General features: G+C 43.1%; 1 protein-coding gene across 2 annotated transcripts in view; it reads right to left on the bottom strand.

Annotated features, from left to right (window-relative positions):
- The window catches only part of Zdhhc17 (zinc finger DHHC-type containing 17), a 62,400-nt gene extending 50,992 nt beyond the window's left edge, over nt 1-11,408 (bottom strand). Inside the window, exon 1 of one of the 2 annotated variants that reach the window (XM_021173832.2) lies at nt 11,175-11,408. In XM_021173832.2, the coding sequence (XP_021029491.1) occupies nt 11,175-11,267 (93 nt within the window). In that variant the 5' untranslated portion in view covers nt 11,268-11,408. The remainder of the gene's footprint in view (nt 1-11,174) is intronic. The other variant, XM_029482495.1, reaches the window with a different exon arrangement.
- Between the last annotated feature and the right edge of the window lie 8,057 nt (nt 11,409-19,465).

Here is a 19,465-nt window from a genome sequence, read left to right on the forward strand (position 1 = left end):
AATGGAGACACCCAAAATTAAAGTAATGTGCCCAAGTACAGAGTTTGTAGCAATGAGTGTGACAGTTGGAACACATCACTCCCTTACGTGAGGACACAGAGGTTTTAAAGCAGTACCAATTCTCCTTCCCTGATTAACCTCTGGTAAGCCCTGATTTAGTCTCCATTTCTATAGTTTTGTAATTTTTACTGTGTATACAGGGGCTGGAAGATGACTCTGGTGGTCAAGTATTGCTGCTTATACAAGCAAGAGTACCTAAATCTGGATCATCAACATTCTTTTTTTTTTTTAACTCAACAACATCAAAAATTTAAAATGCAGTTAGGGCTGGGAAATGCTCGGTCACTAAAATTCATGCCATGCAGTCATGACAGCCCAAGTTCAGATCCTCAGACCCACATAACAAAGGAGCATGAGTGCACTGGGGAGAGGAGGGTCAGAGACAGCCTGGCCTAAGCACTGAACTCATGCCAATGAGACCCTTCCTCAAAACACGAGGACAGTTCCTAAAAAACACCACATACAGCACATGCCAGCACACATACACATCTGAATACACACACACAATACTATCTGACCGAAATGGTTGCCTTTTAAAGGATTTTATAAAGTTTATTGTAAAAAACTTGCCAAATGCAAAAAACATCACAAGCTAGCTGGGCATAGTAGTGAATGCCTTTAATTAATCCCAGCTCTTGGACGGCAATGGCAGGCAGATAGATCTCGGTGAATTCGAGGCTAGCCTGGTCTATATAGTGAGTTCCAGGACAGCAGGGCTACATAGTAAGACCTGTCTCAGGAAATGCACATACACACACAAACACAAAACATCACACAGCAAATTAACTAGGCCCAGTGTATAGATGTCGATGAACTCTGCAGGTGGAGCAGTCACTCTGTGAAAGCTGCCTGTTTCACAGGGACTCAGTGCTCTCACTACTGACTATATTTTCATGCACTTGTCCACCACCAAAACCAAAGACTCCAGGCAGACTTAGATCTAGAGCAGCTAGTCTCTTCTCTGTCATAGCTCATTTCCATTCCTACACTCAGTCCTTCCTCATCCCAGTATTTAGCCCTTCTTGTTCTCATTTCTATATGTTATGCTGTACCCACATGTACCACTTGTTTACATATACACCTATACTGTTGGCTAGATCCTGCATATGAGAGAGAACATATGGGTTGTTTTCTGAGATTACATAAACTCACTTATTATTATACATTTTAAGTCCACCAAATTTCCTACAAATTTTGTGATTGTATTTTTCTTTAGAGCTCAGCAGTATTCTAGTTTATTAAGAACAGAGACAGGCTCTTATGTAACCCACACTGACTTGGCACACACTGTACTCAAGCTGGCCTCCAACTTCCAATAACAACTGGCCATATCCTCTGAGCTCCGATCTTACAGCACTCCTGAGCTACGCCATGCCTGGCCTGAGTACTGATTCTCTGCCCTGATGACTGCACAGATGACTGGGCTCATAGCTATAAAGAGCATACATAACACAGTACCTGCATACTGCTGCCCAAGGAACAAAATGTGAAGCCTGGTTTCTAGTTAGTGTATGTTCCGCAGTAAGCAAAAAAGACATGTTAGGGTGTCTTCAATGGTAATGGTAAACGTGCATCTGCTAAGATCCACAGGCTGTCCAACCCCAAGGCTGAGCCTTAGATAGTCAGTGTGGACTAAATGGCAATGGCACACTGATAGAAGCTGAAATGTTGTCAAAAGTACCTCTCTGTAGCTGCATGCTGATAACAGGGAAAATTACAAAGAAGTTGAGGAAAAAGGGATATAGGGATTTTCTGTACTTCCTGCTAAATTTTGTAAAATATAACTTAAGCCAAACCTAAAATAACTAAGAAAAAAAAACATAACACAATTAAAAACAGCACAGCTGAAAACACCTTGCAACCACAGCTGTCTAGTATCTACCAATCAATAATCAACTTTGTAACTCCATCTTTTCGATCACATTGAAACCTGGGTTGGTATGTAGTTCACTGCTTACCAGCAACTCTAACTTCCACATACATCAATTATCTCACTTGTAAACAGGCACACAAAGCAGTGGGAATGAAATAAACACATATGTAAACGTGTTTAGGATGCTTAGTGTTGGGATTTGGTCAGCTGTTATGTATTATAATGCTAAACTCTGTACCAAAAGGTCCAGACCTAATAGCGAATTCTCACTTTACAAGTTTTTGTTGTGCAAACCTTGGTCCTCAATTTAAAACTGTTGGTTAAGTAAAATTGGCTTTAGCTAAGTACAAGAAGGATTAGAGGTAGGTGGGTTTGGAGTTTCCTGGTTGGGGGTAGCAATGCGTGAGAGGAGAGAAGAATGCACCAAATGAGAAGAGGTACGTGCACACATGGCCAGGAGAAACAGCAAGTATTTTGGGGTAAACCTCTGGGGAGGTAACCAGGCCAGAAGTTAGAAAAGTAGCTTAGGGGTTAGCCCCCAGTAATTGTCCAAGCCACATAAAATAACCATAGTCAGAGTCTCATCTATTGGTAAGCTATAAGTTTACATTGGTTGTGCTTCACTTAGCTCAGTTACATGCCAGTGTTAGCAATTATCACTATAATTATTATTATGTTTCACACTGAGGTGATAACATTAACCTGGAACAATGCTTGTACATTAAATGTCAAATTAGTACCCTTCCTCTTTCTGTATATAACTTTGCCCAAGTATCAAAACAAGGATTGATGGGTGAAGAATGAAATGGAAGGGCACTTATAAGAATCCCCTTGAAACTCTTTTAAAACAAATATAGCACAAACCCATATTGCAAGGAATTCTGTAGGGAAGCAGGTTATTGTGGGAAAGCTCCCTTTCAGATTTGAGTGCACACATATATTCTTCATCTGACCCAGGTGCCCATGAACACAGCTCTGACAAAGTTAAGATATGAGATAAAGAACTTTCAATATGTTGAAATGTTAACATAAATTTCTTGGAGTTTCTATGCTTCTTCTTCTGAATTAGATAGAGGTTTACAATCTGAGTTTACAATCAGCTGCTACAGGAACACGCATGCATACTGCTTACAGCTGCTTTCACAGTCCAGCAATTACTATGGTAACTGTACTGCCTGAAATTTTGAAAAAATACTATAACTATGTGGCACTGCATAAAAAGGTTTACAAATTCCCAGTCTAGGTTATTCATAACACATACCACCCAGTCGATCATTAGAAATTGTATTATGCAGTTAGCACAACTAAGTTATGCTACCATCTCTTAGAATATGCTTGTAAAAGATAACTGACAGCTGGACAGAAAGAGATCGCAATGTGTAAGTCAGACATGGATTTGTCTGCCCGGACATTCCTCCCCAGCTCCAGTCATGTCGTCCTAACCAGCAACTGCTACACTGGGGGCTTAAGCAGGCCCAGAAACTAAATCTGAGACATTCAACCCTACTTTCCAGTGTGGAGAGAGACCACTCCCTCTCCTCTCTACTGAGGTGGTCTGGGCAGTTTGGCCAAAAGATAAAAATAAATAAACCTGGCTCCCGTGTCTCTATCACATAGAGAGAAGAAAGCTGCTCTCCAGTAGGAGAGCACACAGCTGAAAGCAAGAGAGGTGAGAGCGAGTCTCTGCCCAGGCTGTGGCTGTCCTTCAGTGAGACTGCGCCTGACATGACCTTGTGGGGTGTCTGAAACAGTAAATCAAATGTTCCCTTACACAGCTAAGTTTTAAGTTGTGGACATTTGTAAGCAGAAGTTTCTAATACAAAGTCAGAGCAACTCCATATTCAGTGTAAAAACGACATTTTTTTCCCCTATGAAAATAGGGAAATCACAATCACATTAGTTTTGTTCATCTCTCATCAAATCCTTCATAAGTTAGAAAGTGGCCATAATCAGAAAATCATTCACTTGTGGTTTTTTTTCCCCTAGAATATGGCAACGATTAAAAACATAAGCCATTTGGCATATATAATCCTTCAGTCCCACTTAGCCCTCCATCCCATCTCACCAACACATGAGGGGTACTCAGAAGTCCATGGGGAAGTACTCTGGCTTACCAAAGAAATACTCTAGCTGGCATGTATGTATTAACTCTAAAGAAAGCAGAATTCATTTGGAAAGGTTTTTTTTTTCCTTTTTTCTTAGTTTTTAATTTTTGGTGGTACTAATTTAGGCAACTGGTGTAGCAATTCTTCCACACAGAAAAGAAATATACAGTTTAACCCTTTGCAGTCCAAGGTACTGCCTTGCTTGCAGGTATTTCCTTTCTCAGAAGGCTGAGGGTTCACTGTACTTTGTCCAACTGAGTCACGCACGAATAAGTCTTTTTTAGTGAAACTGTAAAAGAAGGTATTGTCCTAGAACCGGATAAATAAGCCACTGCGTGGGAATTGTTACTCATATACTATAAATATATCATCCTGAAACATGACCTTCACAACTCAAAATTAAGACACTTGATTATTTACTCTTAAACTTTCCACCTGCAACATTTAATAGTAATATAAGGGTATGGTGCTTTTAAAGAGAACTTATGCATCTTAACATTAAAACACCTTTGTGACTGACACGGAGATAGATCATTTGGAGCTCTGTGTAAAGCACACTATATTTAATATATCTTTAAATTTTTTGCTACATTAATTCAGTATTTGGCGGGGGGGGGGGAGAATGTGGGGAGTGCCACAGCCCTCTGCTGCAGGACAATTTCAGGAGTTAGCTCTCTCCTTGCACCACGTGGGTCCCTGGGACTGAACTCAGAGTAGGTGCCTTTACTTGCTCAGCCTTAACTGTCCCACCACAGCACCCTCAATAAATTCTAATAGCCTACAATCCATTCTTTAATACACACACACAAACACACAATGTCACTCATCTTCATCCATCCTGAAATATCTCAGAACCTACAGCCTTCTGTTTCACAACGTGTTACTTCATACACTTCATCACTCTGGTTTCAAGTCTGTCACAAAGTCATACTCAGATGTTCTACAAACACTGCTTAAGTCCATAAACTAACGCAAACGAGCTTATCATGGAAGAAGTCCTCACCTATCCTCGAGACAGCCAGTATTATTTACTGCGGTCATCAGTCTGTGATCTCTAAGCTAACACACACACAAACACATAAACAAACTGTTGCTCAATTTGAGATGTTGTCTATTATTACAATAGCTAAGATCTACTTTATCAATGGCTAGACACAGAACTTTGCATGAATTAGCTTGCTTAGTTATTACAATAATCTCATACTATTCTAACTTGGTGTTGGCTTAGAACACAAGAGTTGAGAAGTTTGCCCAGGTCATACATCTAGTGATTAGCAGAACTGAGATCTGAATACAGCACCCTAAGATCATTCATTGCTCACACCTACGGTTTCTATCTACATACTCAAGTTCACTCTTAATACTTTTCAGATAATTCCCACAAATTATTATGAGGAGCATTTGGGTGTTCTACTTTCATTTCTGTTGCTTTGATAGAATGCCCCGACAAAAAGACATCTTAGGGAAGAGGTTTATTATAGCTTGTGATTCCAGGCTACAGTCAGCTGTAACAGGGAAGTCAAGAAATAGGGAACTTGAAGCCACCGGTGACATGCGCAGTCAGAGCAGAGAATGGACGCACGTGTACCCACCTGCCCACTGCTCGACTTACTTCATAGGCCCAGGACCCACTTCCAGGCTGGGTCTTCCTACATCAATTAACACAGTCAAGACAACCCTGCAAAGCCAACCTAAACTGGACAGTTCCTCAGGGAGACTCCCTTTAGGGGAACTCTACCTGTGTCAACATGACAATTTAAATAAACCACACCCTGGACCTATAACCCAGGTACTTTAGGAGGGAGGGAGGGGCAGAGGAATCCACAACTCTAGGCCATCCAACACTATATAGGGAACTAGACGCCAGCCCAGGCTACATGAGACCCTATTTTAACAACAAATGACATTAAGTTTGGAAAAAATACAGGACAGAAAAATGACATTTTCCCCCTCAAAGTAAAAAATTTGGTTCTACTATTTTTTTCAACTTTGGATTTATTGTACTCCATAAAGTCACCAACCTTATTTTCATTTTATATTAATGTAGTTGTTATTATGTCTTTAAAATCTAAATTACAATTATAATTTATAGCATTTTTGCTTCAATTTAAAAAAAAAAAAAAAGAGGCTGGAAAACTAGCTCAGTTGAGAATACTTGCTGATCTTCCAGAGGCCCCATGATCAGTTCCAAACTCATAAGTGCCCAGCGAGAAGGGCTCTGTTCCTCTCATCTGGCCTCCTTAAGCATGCACACACACTGACACAAACAAACAATAAAAATAAGTCTTTTTTTTTTTTTTTTGAAACAGGGTCTGTCTTCATAACTCTGGTTGTTCTGAACCCTGTAGACCAGGCGGCCTCAAACTCAAGAGATCACCTGCCTAGTGCTGGATTTAAAGGTGTGTACTACCACGCCCAATTAAAAAAAAAATCCTAAAAAGAAAAAAGGTACCCTAAGGCATACTATCTAATGTCTGCAAACAAGAGCCTGATGACAGAGCGGCCAGTGATCTAACAGAAGAAAATCCTGTCTGCAGACATTAGTTTATACACATAAACAAAATGCATCACTGATAAAGCTTGAAAAGGAGACTTTAGGAAGAAAGGCTTTGAGACGGCAGGTACAGTTACACTTTACTTCACCATTCAACAGAGCCAAAGCATGAGAAAAGAAAATGGATAAAGACAAATATAAAATAAAGTGACACCAATTAAAAGACACGAACAGGCATGCATGCACACACGCACACAGTGGTCGGGGATGGTGGAAGCGGGAAGATGCAGTACCACGTTTTGTAAATGAGGGAAGAAGTGGAGATAAAAGTAAGAGCCCAGGAAATGCAGGCAATCCAGTCCAGTTATGTCAGATTCCTGACACATGGAGCTCCAACGATGGATACCCTGGCAGAAGGGTTTGTGATTTCCTTCTACTGAAGTGCGGAGCTGATCTGCTGAAGCCTGGCTACTGTAAAACAAGAGGCTGCTGGACTGCAAACCACCATATGGTCTGTATCCCTCCTCCCAGTCTTCTAACGGGTTATTCCAAGTGCTGGGAACCTGACATGGCGAGCAGGCTACTGCTCCATGCAGCACTGATGTGGTTTGGCTCCGTCAAGTTACTCAGATAGTCTGAAATATTACTTTGTGCATAGCAGTTAAATGTTCAAGTTAATTATCCTACCCACCCCCCCCAAAAAAAAAAACAAACCACAACTTCAATCAGAACATCAGAGTTCAAAGAAATCGTGGAGACCATCTAATCTATAATCTAGCCTCTTTATCTAAAGAGCAAAGAAACTAAAAGTAGCTAAGCTTCTGCTAACTCAGGGTTACAGAGCCAGGACCAGCACCGGAATCCCCCCATGGCCAGTTTATCTATTTCCAAATAGCCTTTAATCCTTCCTCCGTGATAAAATGAATTAGCACCTATTTCAACAGAGTAACGGTAACATCAACTTCCCTTTCAGCATTCACAACGCGATAGGCCACGGGCTTGTCAGTCCTAATGTGCCGGCTGACTTTCAAACAGTAGCTTATAGCTTATCTAACCCTAACACTCACAACAACTCTACAAGGTAAGTAAATAGCAAACCAACTTTACAATCGAGGAAAAGAAAACTTGCCTTCGATGACAGAAACAGCAAAACCCACATTTAAAAAGAATAGTGCTAAAAAAAAAAAAAAGAATAAACAAAAAATTTAAAAAAAGAATAGTGCTTCTCCTTGACCTTACACACACACACACACACATACAAACACACACACAAACATAAACACATACACACACGCACACACACAGAGTTCTGAATTCAGTACCACACCTGGTCCAAATCCAAAAAACAAGTATTTATATGACTCACTAAATGAATGGCATTTCATTTAAAAAGTAAGATTTTTCTTACCAAAAATACCTCTAAAAATGTTTCATTGCCCATGTAACTGCATATCTGTCTTAAAAGGGTTTAGTGGTGGGCAGTTTGCATACAAATCAATGAATGAATTAGCAATATCTGATTCTAACCACCTATCTAGACACCTATCTAACCTTGGAGGGGCACAGTCTTGCGGTGTAGCTCTCCCTAGCTCTTGTTTCACCTCCTCAGGCATGTTTATTACAGGTGTATTTGCATGTTTGCTAGCAGCTAAACTCTCTTACCCTACAAATAATTTATCCGTCTAACAAATACTTAGAAAATATCTTTTGTGACAGTATTAAATCCAAAGAAAAAAGTAAAACGAAACTTTTCTACAAAATGTAAATCCAATAAATTAAAAAAACACGTAAATTGGGTGGTGGTGGCGATGGTGGTGCACTCCTTTAATCCCAGCACTTGGGAGGCAGAGGCAGGCAGATCTTTGTGAGTTCAAGGCCAGCCTGGTCTCCAAAGTGAGTTCTCTGACAGCTAGGGCTACACAGAGAAACCCTGTCTCACCGGCCCTGGGGAAAAAAAAAAAAAAAAAAACCCTCAATACATATAAATTTCTAAATTACTCAAAAAGAAAGCATCACTTCTTCTGATAGTGAGAGTGGAAAGATGCCCTTACCAGAGCCCCTAAAATGTGTTCATTGATGAATTTTGACATATATTCCCGTACGGTTAAACAAAGTCTGGAAACATCGATAGTTTCTGATGAAGAAATAGAAAAAAAGCTTTAAGAAGTTTTTACTTTCTATCATTTAATTAGTGAGGATTCCAAATTAGAATCCAGGACTAGGGATGAGGTGCTGGTAACAGGGGCTTGCCTAGTATACACAAAGCTCTGGGTTCAAACCCCAGCACTGCATAAACTGGGTGTTGTGGCACATAGCTGATCCAAGGTAAGAGAATTAGAAATTCAAGGTCATTCTCAGATACAAAGGGAGTTGAAGGCTACAAGACACCACGCCTGGGAGAGAAAGAAGAAGAGCAGGAAGGGATGGAGATAAATAAAACAGAAGCTGAGACAGAAAGGTAACCCAGTCAGTCTGACACAAAAGCCTGGGCTCTCCATTAGCTCCTTAATGGGCCATTAGTTAAGCAGCATCATTATCATCATCATCATCCCAACTTCACACACTCTAGACAAACAGCATGCCCTGTTCTGCTCCTAACACACTGTAAGGAATAAATCAGGTCTACCGCAGGAGCAATTAACTAACCACAGAAAATGATGACTATTCCAGCCAGTCCCCAACGTTCCAGAACTTACTTACTAGACCTAGTGCTTACTTGGTAAAAGAAATCTCTATCTTACCAATTTCAACTCTGAGCAATAGGGAAGTTGATTTTCTAGTAAGATACCATCTGTTAAATAACAGACTGATGACACCTTAAGTTCAAGCTCTCTATATGCCAAGCAATCTCTAGATTTACTAATAGGTTAAGAAAAACAACAACTGTTTTGAGACACAGTGCCCCTATGCAGCCCTGGCTGGCCTGGAACTTGCTATGTGGATTAGTCTAACTTCAAACCCAGAGACATTCCTGACTCGCAAGTACTGGGTGTGAATGACCACACCCTGCAAAATTCTGTTTAGGGCAACAAACAGCATACACTTTTACAAAGAGGAAAGGTTTTTTTTGTTTTGTTTTGTGTATAGTTTGGTCTCACTGAGCCACAAGCTGGCCTCCAACTCATTATAACGCTCAAAGATAGCTTTGGACTCCTAATCCGTCTCCCTCCACCTCCAAACATCCACTGAGTGCCACAGTACACTAAAATAATAAGACACTTTTAAGTGCTTGAAATATACCCACAGGAACCGATGAGCAGAAATATTCCTTAGCCCCAATTACAACACAACATCTGAAAACTTTCTGGACATATTTTTAGGACCTTGGTGGTGTAAACCAAAAGAAATCTCTCTAGTGCCGATTCTAAGTTTATTGCCACTTTAATTTTTCAGAAAGTTTCTTCTTACTGCATAGCTGTGTCAGAAACCCAAAACAGCCTTTTCTAATGAGACTTCTCTCAGCATATATTTCTAAGAAACTGTCTCAGTTTGTGTGTGTGTGTATGATCAAGTTAAGAGATAATGGGGTATTAATACGAAAGTGGTCCTTTGTATTCACAATTTAAAACAAACAAACAAACAAACAAAAAGCAAGACACAAAAGCCAGGAAGAAATAAAATCAATCAAATGCAAAGTAACCACGTTTATTCACCTTGTGGTGAACACCACGGATCTGGGCACCATTCTCAACCTCAAAACCTGAGTTTCTGCAGGCAGCAGCGCTACACTTTCCTGCCCTCCCCGCATCTCACCGTGCACTAATAATAATAATAACAAACCTGGATACACAAAGAAATGCTTCCAGGCCTTCACTAAACACAAACTCAGCTACAAACTGGGAGGTAAACAACGGGCAGAACTTGACGGCTCCGGCACAGAAAACTGTTCCCGTCCAGGAGATACAAAAGAAAAAACGGTAGGAAACGTGTTGCGCTGTCTACCCTCCCTGACAGTCCCCAAACAGCGCTACTTTGTGACAAGCTAATGGGTGCGTGGGTTTATTCGCCAAAGTTCAGACCCTCTCTCTTTTTGTTTTTTGTTGGGTTTTCTTTTCTTTTCTTTTTAATAGCCTAAGGGCAAACACACCCCGAAATTCGCCGCGGCGAGCTGGTTGCTATGGCATAATCTGGAAGGCCATCACTTTGCCCAGGAAAACTACGATCCCCGGGGGGAACGAATGAACTGATGGGAAGGGTCGTGTCGTCCGCCACCAAGAAAGAGGGGACGAGGAGAGAGAAAAACCAAAAAGCAGATCGGCTTCCTCCCCTGCCTGGGGAGGCTTGGAGCGAGACCAGGGGCTCCGGCCGAGGTTCCAAAGTGTCAGCAGGCCCCCGTCGCCCCTGGACCCGCAGGCAGCGCGGCGACACCACAGGACCATCGCCATCCCCACCTCTGTCCTCCAGGCACCGCCAGGGACGGCGTCCCAGAGCCCGCCCCGGCCGGGCCCGCCCCGCTATCTCCTCCCCCGTTATCCGCTCGCTCGCCGCCGCGCTCGGGCCTGGACTCGCTTTCTTCAGCCTCCCCCGGGGTCCCGCCACAGGTCACCGCGCCGGACGCCTCGGACGCCGCCCCGGGCGAGGCTGAGGGAGCGAGGCCGCGGGACCGCAGGGTCCGGGGAAGGCGCTGGGCGCCGTCCCTCACCTCCGGGTGGAGAAGGGGCACGCAGCCCGTTTCGGTCTCGTACTCATCCGGGCCGTCCGCCATCTTGGTGTTAAATCCCTCCTCCCGCTGCATGCTGGGAGAAAGCGTTTCAGCCTCGCGGGGCTCGGCAAGGCGGAGGGCGAGCGCGAGGGCGAGCGCGAGCCCGGATGAGGGCGACGCGGCGCCACCGCCACCGCCGCCACCTCCTCTTCTTCCCTCCGAGCCCCCGGGACGCCCCCTCAGCCCCTCCCGCCGCGGAGGGCGCGGGTCCCGATGCGCGTGCGCCGGCCCGGCCCGACCCGGCCCCGGGCTGGAGTGTGCTCTCTGCTGCACTGCGCTGGGGCAGCGGACCGCGCTGGGCGTGGGCGCCGCGGCCCGGGGGCGGGTCCCGGTCGGAGGCCGATGCTGCTGCTGCTGCTGCTGCTGCTGCTCCTCGGCTCCGGCCACCCGGGAAAGGCCGCTCGCGACACAAGACGGAGATCCAGAGCCGCGCAGGGCAGGGTCCCGAGCCTTCCAAAGGGCTGGAAGGGCTTAGGGTGTGACCCCCGGGAGAGCAAGGATGCGTTCTCCTCGCCTCCGTACCTGTGCCTCGGGGACACCGGGAGAAGCAAGGACAAAAAACTGGCTTCCTTGAAAAAGCTTTTGTTGTGTGATGCCCTCTTTGCGATTGAGCTAGGGCATTTTTTTTTTTTTTTTTGAAATCCTTGCTTTTGACAAGGTCAAAGCCCCACACTTTCCCATCTGCTGCATTTTAATAGGGACCCGGGGATTCAAAAGTGAAACCTTTTTAAAATGAAAGCTCTAGAGTGTGACCCAGATAAAAATGATTAAAGCCGGCTTTAAGAGGATATTGGGGTTGGGAGGGGGCTGATGGAACAATTGCAGAAAGGATTTGTTTCTGGTTTGGGCTACTAGGGATTGTAAATCTCTACAGCGCCAGGGCACATTTAGCAGAGAGCGATCTGATTAGAGATTCTGATACTAACCAGTCCCCTGTCAAAGCCAAATCAGCCAAAGATCACCAGAGGGGAAAAAAACCTGCAGTCGGACAAAGCCAGATTTACTAGTAGATCGGGAGGAAGGCACATCAGAGGAAAAAAGGATGGGGGATGGAAGAGGAAACCCCTTTGTAAGGTTTATATTCCCGCCAAAAGAATCTGAGGAGGGTCTGGGGAGAGCTGAGATCGGTTCTGGATTGGACATTATCGATTCTGAGGAGGTGAGGAAAAAACAGGAGTAACAAGGCATTGGACGAGATCATGAGGCTAGGTCAGTTCAATACTGTGCTCTCCCAGTAACAAATGAAAACGGCAAAGTAGACCTAGTATTCGTCGGTAAATGGGCAGTAATCACTCAGAAAAAGGATGCATATGCTATTTTATAGCTGCTTCTAGTGGGGGGAAAGAAGCGATCTCTTTGGCGCTGGCTGTCTCTGTGTGTATCCTCTCAGCAGGGCTTTTCCTTCCGGCACGGACCGATTTTCTTTTCTTCTTCTTTTTTTTTTTCTTTCTTTCTTTTTTTGTCCTGGCAGACACCAGAAACCATGCAATTCTAAACAGAATTCCTAGTTTTTTCGTTCACAGCACCGAAATTTTCTTCAGTCACGTGTCAGCATGAACAGAATCTTTTTTCCTGTGATATTGCAGGCACGATCTCCTTACCCTTAGGCTTTTGCATTTACCCAAATCTAGAAAAAAAGAGAGTAAAGAAATAGTTAAGAGGGTGTGGCATTCAAACCAACATGAAGTGAACAACCGAACTAGGCATGAGGAACAAAAACAAAAAAATTTTTATGAGTGCCCGTGGATTAGAAGTACAAGTGCAGATGTATGGTGGACATCTTCATAATAGAGGTGTTCAACCTGATAACCCTGGGTTCACAGAGAGCTTTGAAAGACCGGTCCAAATTAATTGAGTCAGCAAAATCTACTGTTTAGCCCACATGGTAGTTTTGTAATTTAAAAAGCTGTAGGTTAACTAGATAACAAAATTAAGTAAATCAAGAGATTTTTTTTTTTTTGTATGTAGGTATTTTGTTGTTGGTTTTGTTGTTTTGTTGTTTGGCTCTTTCTTCTTTCTGTCCATTATGAGTCAACCTGCCTTTTCCATGATGCTCCCACTACCACAATGCTTGGCTTCACTCAGGCCAAGAATCAATGAAGACAAAGATAACTGAAACCTCCAAAACCATAGACCGAAATTAATCCTTCCTCGTCTGAAAAAAAAAAAGAAAGGAAGGAAGAAAGGAAGGAAGGAAGGAAGAAAGGAAGGAAGGAAGGAAGGAAGGAAGGAAGGAAGGAAGGAAGAGAAGTCTAGGTGTCTATCTGGAAAACCTGGGGCACCTGAGCCTTCTTGCTCAGCCACCACTGGGCATAGACTTTTTATTCATTGTCTTTATCCGACCGACTATTGGAGACATTTGTGTTTGTAGCTTCTGAGAAACCTACAGATTCTAGAGGAAAGCATTACTATTAAAAGTGGCTGAAGGGAAAACAATGCAGAGAATGAAAAACCCATGTCTTCTGTCCTCACTGCAGTACAGCTGAAATAAATAATTACTGAAGGAACAACTGGCACTCCCAGAGCAAATGTGTCTATTTTCATTTTCATCAACAGGGGCACACTCAAGAGGTGGAGTTAACAAGCCAGCCTGGACCTTGTTGCCTGACTGCCTCAGAACAAAAGACCGAAACAGAGCAGTGGGTCTTGAGAAAGCATGTCATGTCAAACTGAGCTAGGTTTAGTGCCGACCAAAATGAAGCAGTTGGCTTTATCCAGTTGGCTTTATCCAGACTCCGCCTTGTGAGCCTCAGGGTTCTTATCTACACAGCCTAAATCCGATAACGTTTTCAAGAGATGGTCAGTACGGTCAGTACGGCAGGTAAGTGTACTGATCCCATGGATGACGAAAGAACGGCATTCGTAGATAAAAACTAAAAGGGGCAAAGTTCAAAGAGAGCCATTGATTTGTTAAGGAAAGAACAGCGAAGTGAATTTAGACTGAGGAACCTTGGAAGGCACAGGCTGCGGTGGTGTAGACATGGCTTCAGAGGGAACCTGAGAGGCAGCGCAAGCTAAACACATTAGCCACTGTCTAGTCCTACTCCAGTTTTACCATCTCACAATAGGCAAATGATGGAGGACTTAGAAACCCCCTGAAAGGCACAGAACCAGGCTGTAACAGAACCACATCAGGATCCGCCTGAACTTCCTGGTTGGCTCCTTCAGCGCCATCCATATGTCTTCTGTTATAACTATCTGTGATGAAATATTTGATGTATTAGGTTATTTGAAAAAAAATGTAGGTGTGTGTGTCTGCCTGTGGATATGTGCACGCAAGTGTAGTTGTCTACAAGAGCCGGAGGCATTGGAGTCCCTGGAGCTGGAATTACAGATGGTTTGCTGGATGTTGATTCTAGGAGGCAGACTCCAGTCCTCTGCAGGAGCAGCAAATGTTCTTAACCATTAAACCATCTCTCTAGCCCCCTATTCAGTGGTTTGTTTTTTTTTAAATCACAGTAAGAGCATTTAACATGAGAGCTGAACTGTTAACTGCATAGCACAGCACTGTTAGCTATAGGTACAATGTTGTGCAAGGGATCCCTTGATCTCATCTGGCAGCTAATACAATGTATACACAATGTACAACAGCTCCGCTGTACCCTCCCCTAGCTCCTGCCAACCACCCGCTGTGCTTCTATCAGTTTGACTGTCTCCATGTGCCTTATATAAGCAGAAGCATGCAGCATTCCTGCTCTACGACTGGCTTATTTGACTTAACACAGTGTAAGCCCAAGGTTCATCTATGTCATATGCGATAGCAATCGATATATTTGCATTATCTGTTTACATGCTCGTCATATCTTGGCTACTGTGAACCATGTTGGTTTAAATGCAAAATGGTGCAATTAATATGGAAAACAGAACACACACACACACACACACACACATAAAGGGCATTTATTAGAATGGCTTGCAGGCTGTGATCCAGCTGGTCCAACAATGACTGTCTCCCAGTGGAAGGTTCCAGAATCCACTAGTTGTTCAGTCTACAAGGCTGGATGTCTTAACTGGTCTTCAATATGCCCCAGAATTCCAAAGAAGTAGGCTGTAATGCCAGTGAAGGAATGGACTTGCCAACAAGAGCAAGGAAAAGCAAAGAGAGCAAGCTTCCTTCTTCCATGTCTTCTAGGCTGCTCGCAGAAAGGTGTGACCCACATTAAAGGTGGATCTTCCCACCTCCAAAGATCCAGATTAAAAGTAGGGTCTTCCCACATCAAATGATTTTTTTTTTAAATCCTTCATAGGTGTGCCCAGCTGCTTGTACTTTTGCTAATTCCAGATGTAATCAACTTGACAAACAAGGGTTCCCATTTCTCCAAATCCTTGCAAACACCTGTTCCTTTTTTCAGTCTCTGTGTCTGGTGGGTTGGTTGTTTTTTACGGTTTTTAGTGGGTTTATTTATTTATTTTATTTACACAGTAGCAGGTTTTCTTCTAGCGTTTCCCTCCCACGTTCTTCCTGTTCCCCTTCTGCTTGTTCCTTCCTCTCTGATGAACCCTTTGGCGGCTCCTTCCATGTTCATACCACATGTGCCCCGTTGCTTTCTCCGTCCCTCCCTGAAAGCCTCCTTCCCCCCTTTCTAGTTTCCTGGCCTCCGGCCACATTCCCTCCCACGTATTCATGTTTAACATTGAGAAGCAGTTACAGGATCCACACATGGTGAAGAACGTATGTCACTTGTCTTTCTGATCCTAGATTTCCTTAATAAAATGCTTTCAAGTTCCATCCGTCATTCTTGCAAATCTCATAATTTCGGATTCTCTCAGTGGCTACATTTGTCTAAATACCGTGTTTTCATCATCCATTCCTCTGTTTTGTGTATCTAAGCTGTCACCATTCTCTTGCTGTTGCGAATAGCAATAAACATGGATGCGCAGATGCCTGAGTAGGATAGAAAGCTTTTGGAGTGCAGGCTTTGGATAGAGTAATTGGGTCATGTGATTGTTTTGAGTGTTTTAAGTATCCACACTGATCAATGACTTCACCCACTTACAGTTTGGTTTTTGTTTGTTTGTTTGTTTGTTTTTGAGACAGAGTCTAATGTAGCCAAGAGTGTCCTCAAACTCCCGGTGAAACTGAGGATAAGTTAAACCCATGATCGTCTCTGTCCACCTCTCAAGTGCTGGGCTTACAGGAGTGCTACTGTCCCAGCTGCTTTCTGATGTCCAATAGCGTCCACACTAACACGTGCGTAGTTTTCATCTGAATATTCCTAAAAATTAGCAGTTTGGGGCGTCTTTCATAGAACCGTTGGCCGTTTGCATATCTTTAGAAAAGTGTTTCTTCCTTGGTCCAGTTTTACTGGTTTGTCTGGGGTTTCTCCACTGACTTGCAGGAGGAGTCCACTGCCTGTTTTGGATGTCTGCTCCGTCTGACTTGCAATGTTTTCTCCCGTTTCTGCGGGTTGGTTTCTCTGCTTTGTTGATTGACTTCTTCTCTGAATCGATGGCTTTTAGCTCAGTGCAATCCTGCTTGTCTAGCCTTGCCTTTGTTGCTTGCTGCTTTGTGCTATATCTGAGGAGTCACTGCCAAGCCCAGCATCGTGGAGATTCCACATGCTTCCTTCTACAAGTTTGTGGAGTTTGAGTTATCACATGTCCATCTCAGTTGGGATTGATTTTTGTGCAAATCTAATTTCATTCTTTTTGAATGTGGAATACACTTTTCCCAGAATCATCTTTGCTCTGTCTCTCTGTCTCTGTCTCTCTCTGCCTTTTTCTCTCTGGAGTGTTTTTTTGACTATGTAGAGATTTTGTGGTTCCATAGGAATTATGAGTTTTAGGACTTTTGTGTATCTACTTTGTAAGGAAAGCCATTTGGGCTTTTAAAGGATGCATTAAAGCTGTACATCATTTTCAGTAGTGTAGATAGTTTAGCAGTAGTAATTTTTCCAAAATAAACACATGAATGTCTTTCCATTTAATTGTGTCTTTCTTAATTTCTTTCATCAGTTATTTATGATTTTGTAGTGTACCCAAATTTTATTTTATTTCCCTAGTTAGTGTTCCCATTTTTTTTCCTTTTTTGACGGCTGTCATAGATGGTATTGTTTTCTTAATTTTCTTCTCAGATAGTTTACTGGTAGTGCATATTGTTTATATATGATGTTTGTTTTAAGAAAGGGTCTTATTCTGTAACCAAAACTGGCCTGGAACTCAGAGCAGTTCTCCTGCTTCAGTTTCCCGAGTCGCTAGAGTTACAGATAAGAGCCACTACATCCAACTTGACAAGTGATTTTCATATGCTGGGTTTGCATCATGCAGCTTTATTTTTTTATATAACAAATGGCAATTAAATATTTTTGCACAAATGTTGAAAACAGTAACCGCCACATAGAGATATTTTTAATCTTAAAATCCTCAGATTCTAGTCCTTAGATTATTTGGACTGGCTAAATTCTGTTATGTCATCACAATACTTTGAATTCTATCAAGTATATTGGTGATAAGATTTCTACATAAGCCATTGTGCACATTTCTGTGTGTCACTGGAACTATTTCATTATACTGCTTCTTAGACCCCGGCCGAGGCAAGGACCCAACACTGCACGATCCTGCTTTAAATGAAGTGGGGACCATTTCTTCCCTCATAGGCTGAGTATAGCTAAAGAAAAGCACCTATGAAGGCCATTCAAGAGGAAACAAAGTACACATTGGAACTAAACTTTCAGGAAAAAAGCTGCGTGTTCCCAAGTATTTCCCATACCCTTTCTCTGTGTAGTGCCCAGCTCTTGTTCTTGCTATGGAGTTAGTCACTTGGTTTCCTCACAATGACTACTGGTCTACAGAACTAATGCCCATATACCATCACTGAGCCAAGAGCTCTTACTTTGGCTGCTTTGGAAGAATCCACCCCACCTACCTGACATTCACTCTCTTCCCTTCTGTCTTAGTTTCTGTGAAGAGACACTGTCTTAGGTCAGAGTTTCTATTCCTGCACAAAACATTATGACCAAGAAACAAGATGGGGAGGAAGGGTTTATTCAACTTACACTTCCATGTTGATGTCCATCACCAAAGGAAGTCAGGACTGGAAATCAAGCAGGTCAGAAAGCAGGAGCTGATGCAGAGGCCATGGAGGGATGCTGCTTACTAGCTTGCTTTCCCTGGCTTGCTCAGTTTGCTTTCTTATAGAACCCAAGACTCCCAGCACAGGGATGGCATCAGCCACAATGGGCCCTCCCACCCTTGATCACTAATTGAGAAAATGCCTTACAGCATGGAGGCATTTCCTCAAGGGAGGCTCCTTTCTCTATGATAACTCCAGCTTGTGTCAAATTGACACACAAAACTAGCCAGGACAGACACGATGATCAAGGCAACTCTTATAAAAATGAAACATTTAATTGGGAGCTGGTTTATGGTTTCAGTGCCTTAGTCCATTCTCATCATGGCGAGGAGCATGGCGGCATGCAGGCCAGTGCTGGAGATGTTGCTGAGAGCTACATCCTGAGAGAGAGAGAGAGAGAGAGAGAGAGAGCCTGACTCTAGGCTTGGCATGAGCATTTGAGACCTCAAAACCCACTCCCTCCAACAAGGACACATGCCCTAATCCTTTTAGTCCTTTCAAATAATGCCACTCCCTGGTAACTAAGCATTCAAATATATGGACTTATGTGGGCCATTCTTATCCAAACTACCATACCATTCCTGATTCTAGGGCAGGATGGGCCTGAGTTTCAAGCATATATATTTATTTAGGACTGGAAGGAGCAAGAACTGTAGAGCTAAGGGCGACTAGATCTGGCCATGCTAGACCCTGCTGGAATTCATGTTCAGGGCTTCATTAGAATCCTATGCATGTTCAGGAAGTGTTGCAGGTTGTTAGCTGATCTCAGGTCATTTCTAGAAAGTTCTCCAGCACTGCTCCCTCTCCATGCCTCTGTTATTAGAAGAGCATATTTATATCAGGAACCTCAGGCTCTTCTTAGATTAACCTCTTTACCTGAGAGTAGACTAGAATCAGAAAGCAAGGTTTTTTGTTTTTTTTTTTTTTTAATTATTTTAGGCAGTGTCTCAGTGTGTAGTCCTGACTGACTTGGAGTTTCATTTGTAGACCAGGCTGTCCATGGTCTCACAGAGTTTGGCCTGCCTCTGCCTCCTGAGTGGTTGGATTGGGGCTCCAGGACAGCTAGGACTGTTACACAGAGAAACCCTGTCTCAAAAAAGAAAGAAAGAAAGAAAGAAAGAAAGAAAGAAAGAAAGAAAGAAAGAAAGAAAGAAAGGAA

The sequence above is a fragment of the Mus caroli genome, chromosome 10 (genome assembly GCF_900094665.2).
Source record: "Mus caroli chromosome 10, CAROLI_EIJ_v1.1, whole genome shotgun sequence".
Taxonomy (NCBI): Eukaryota; Metazoa; Chordata; class Mammalia; order Rodentia; family Muridae; genus Mus; species Mus caroli.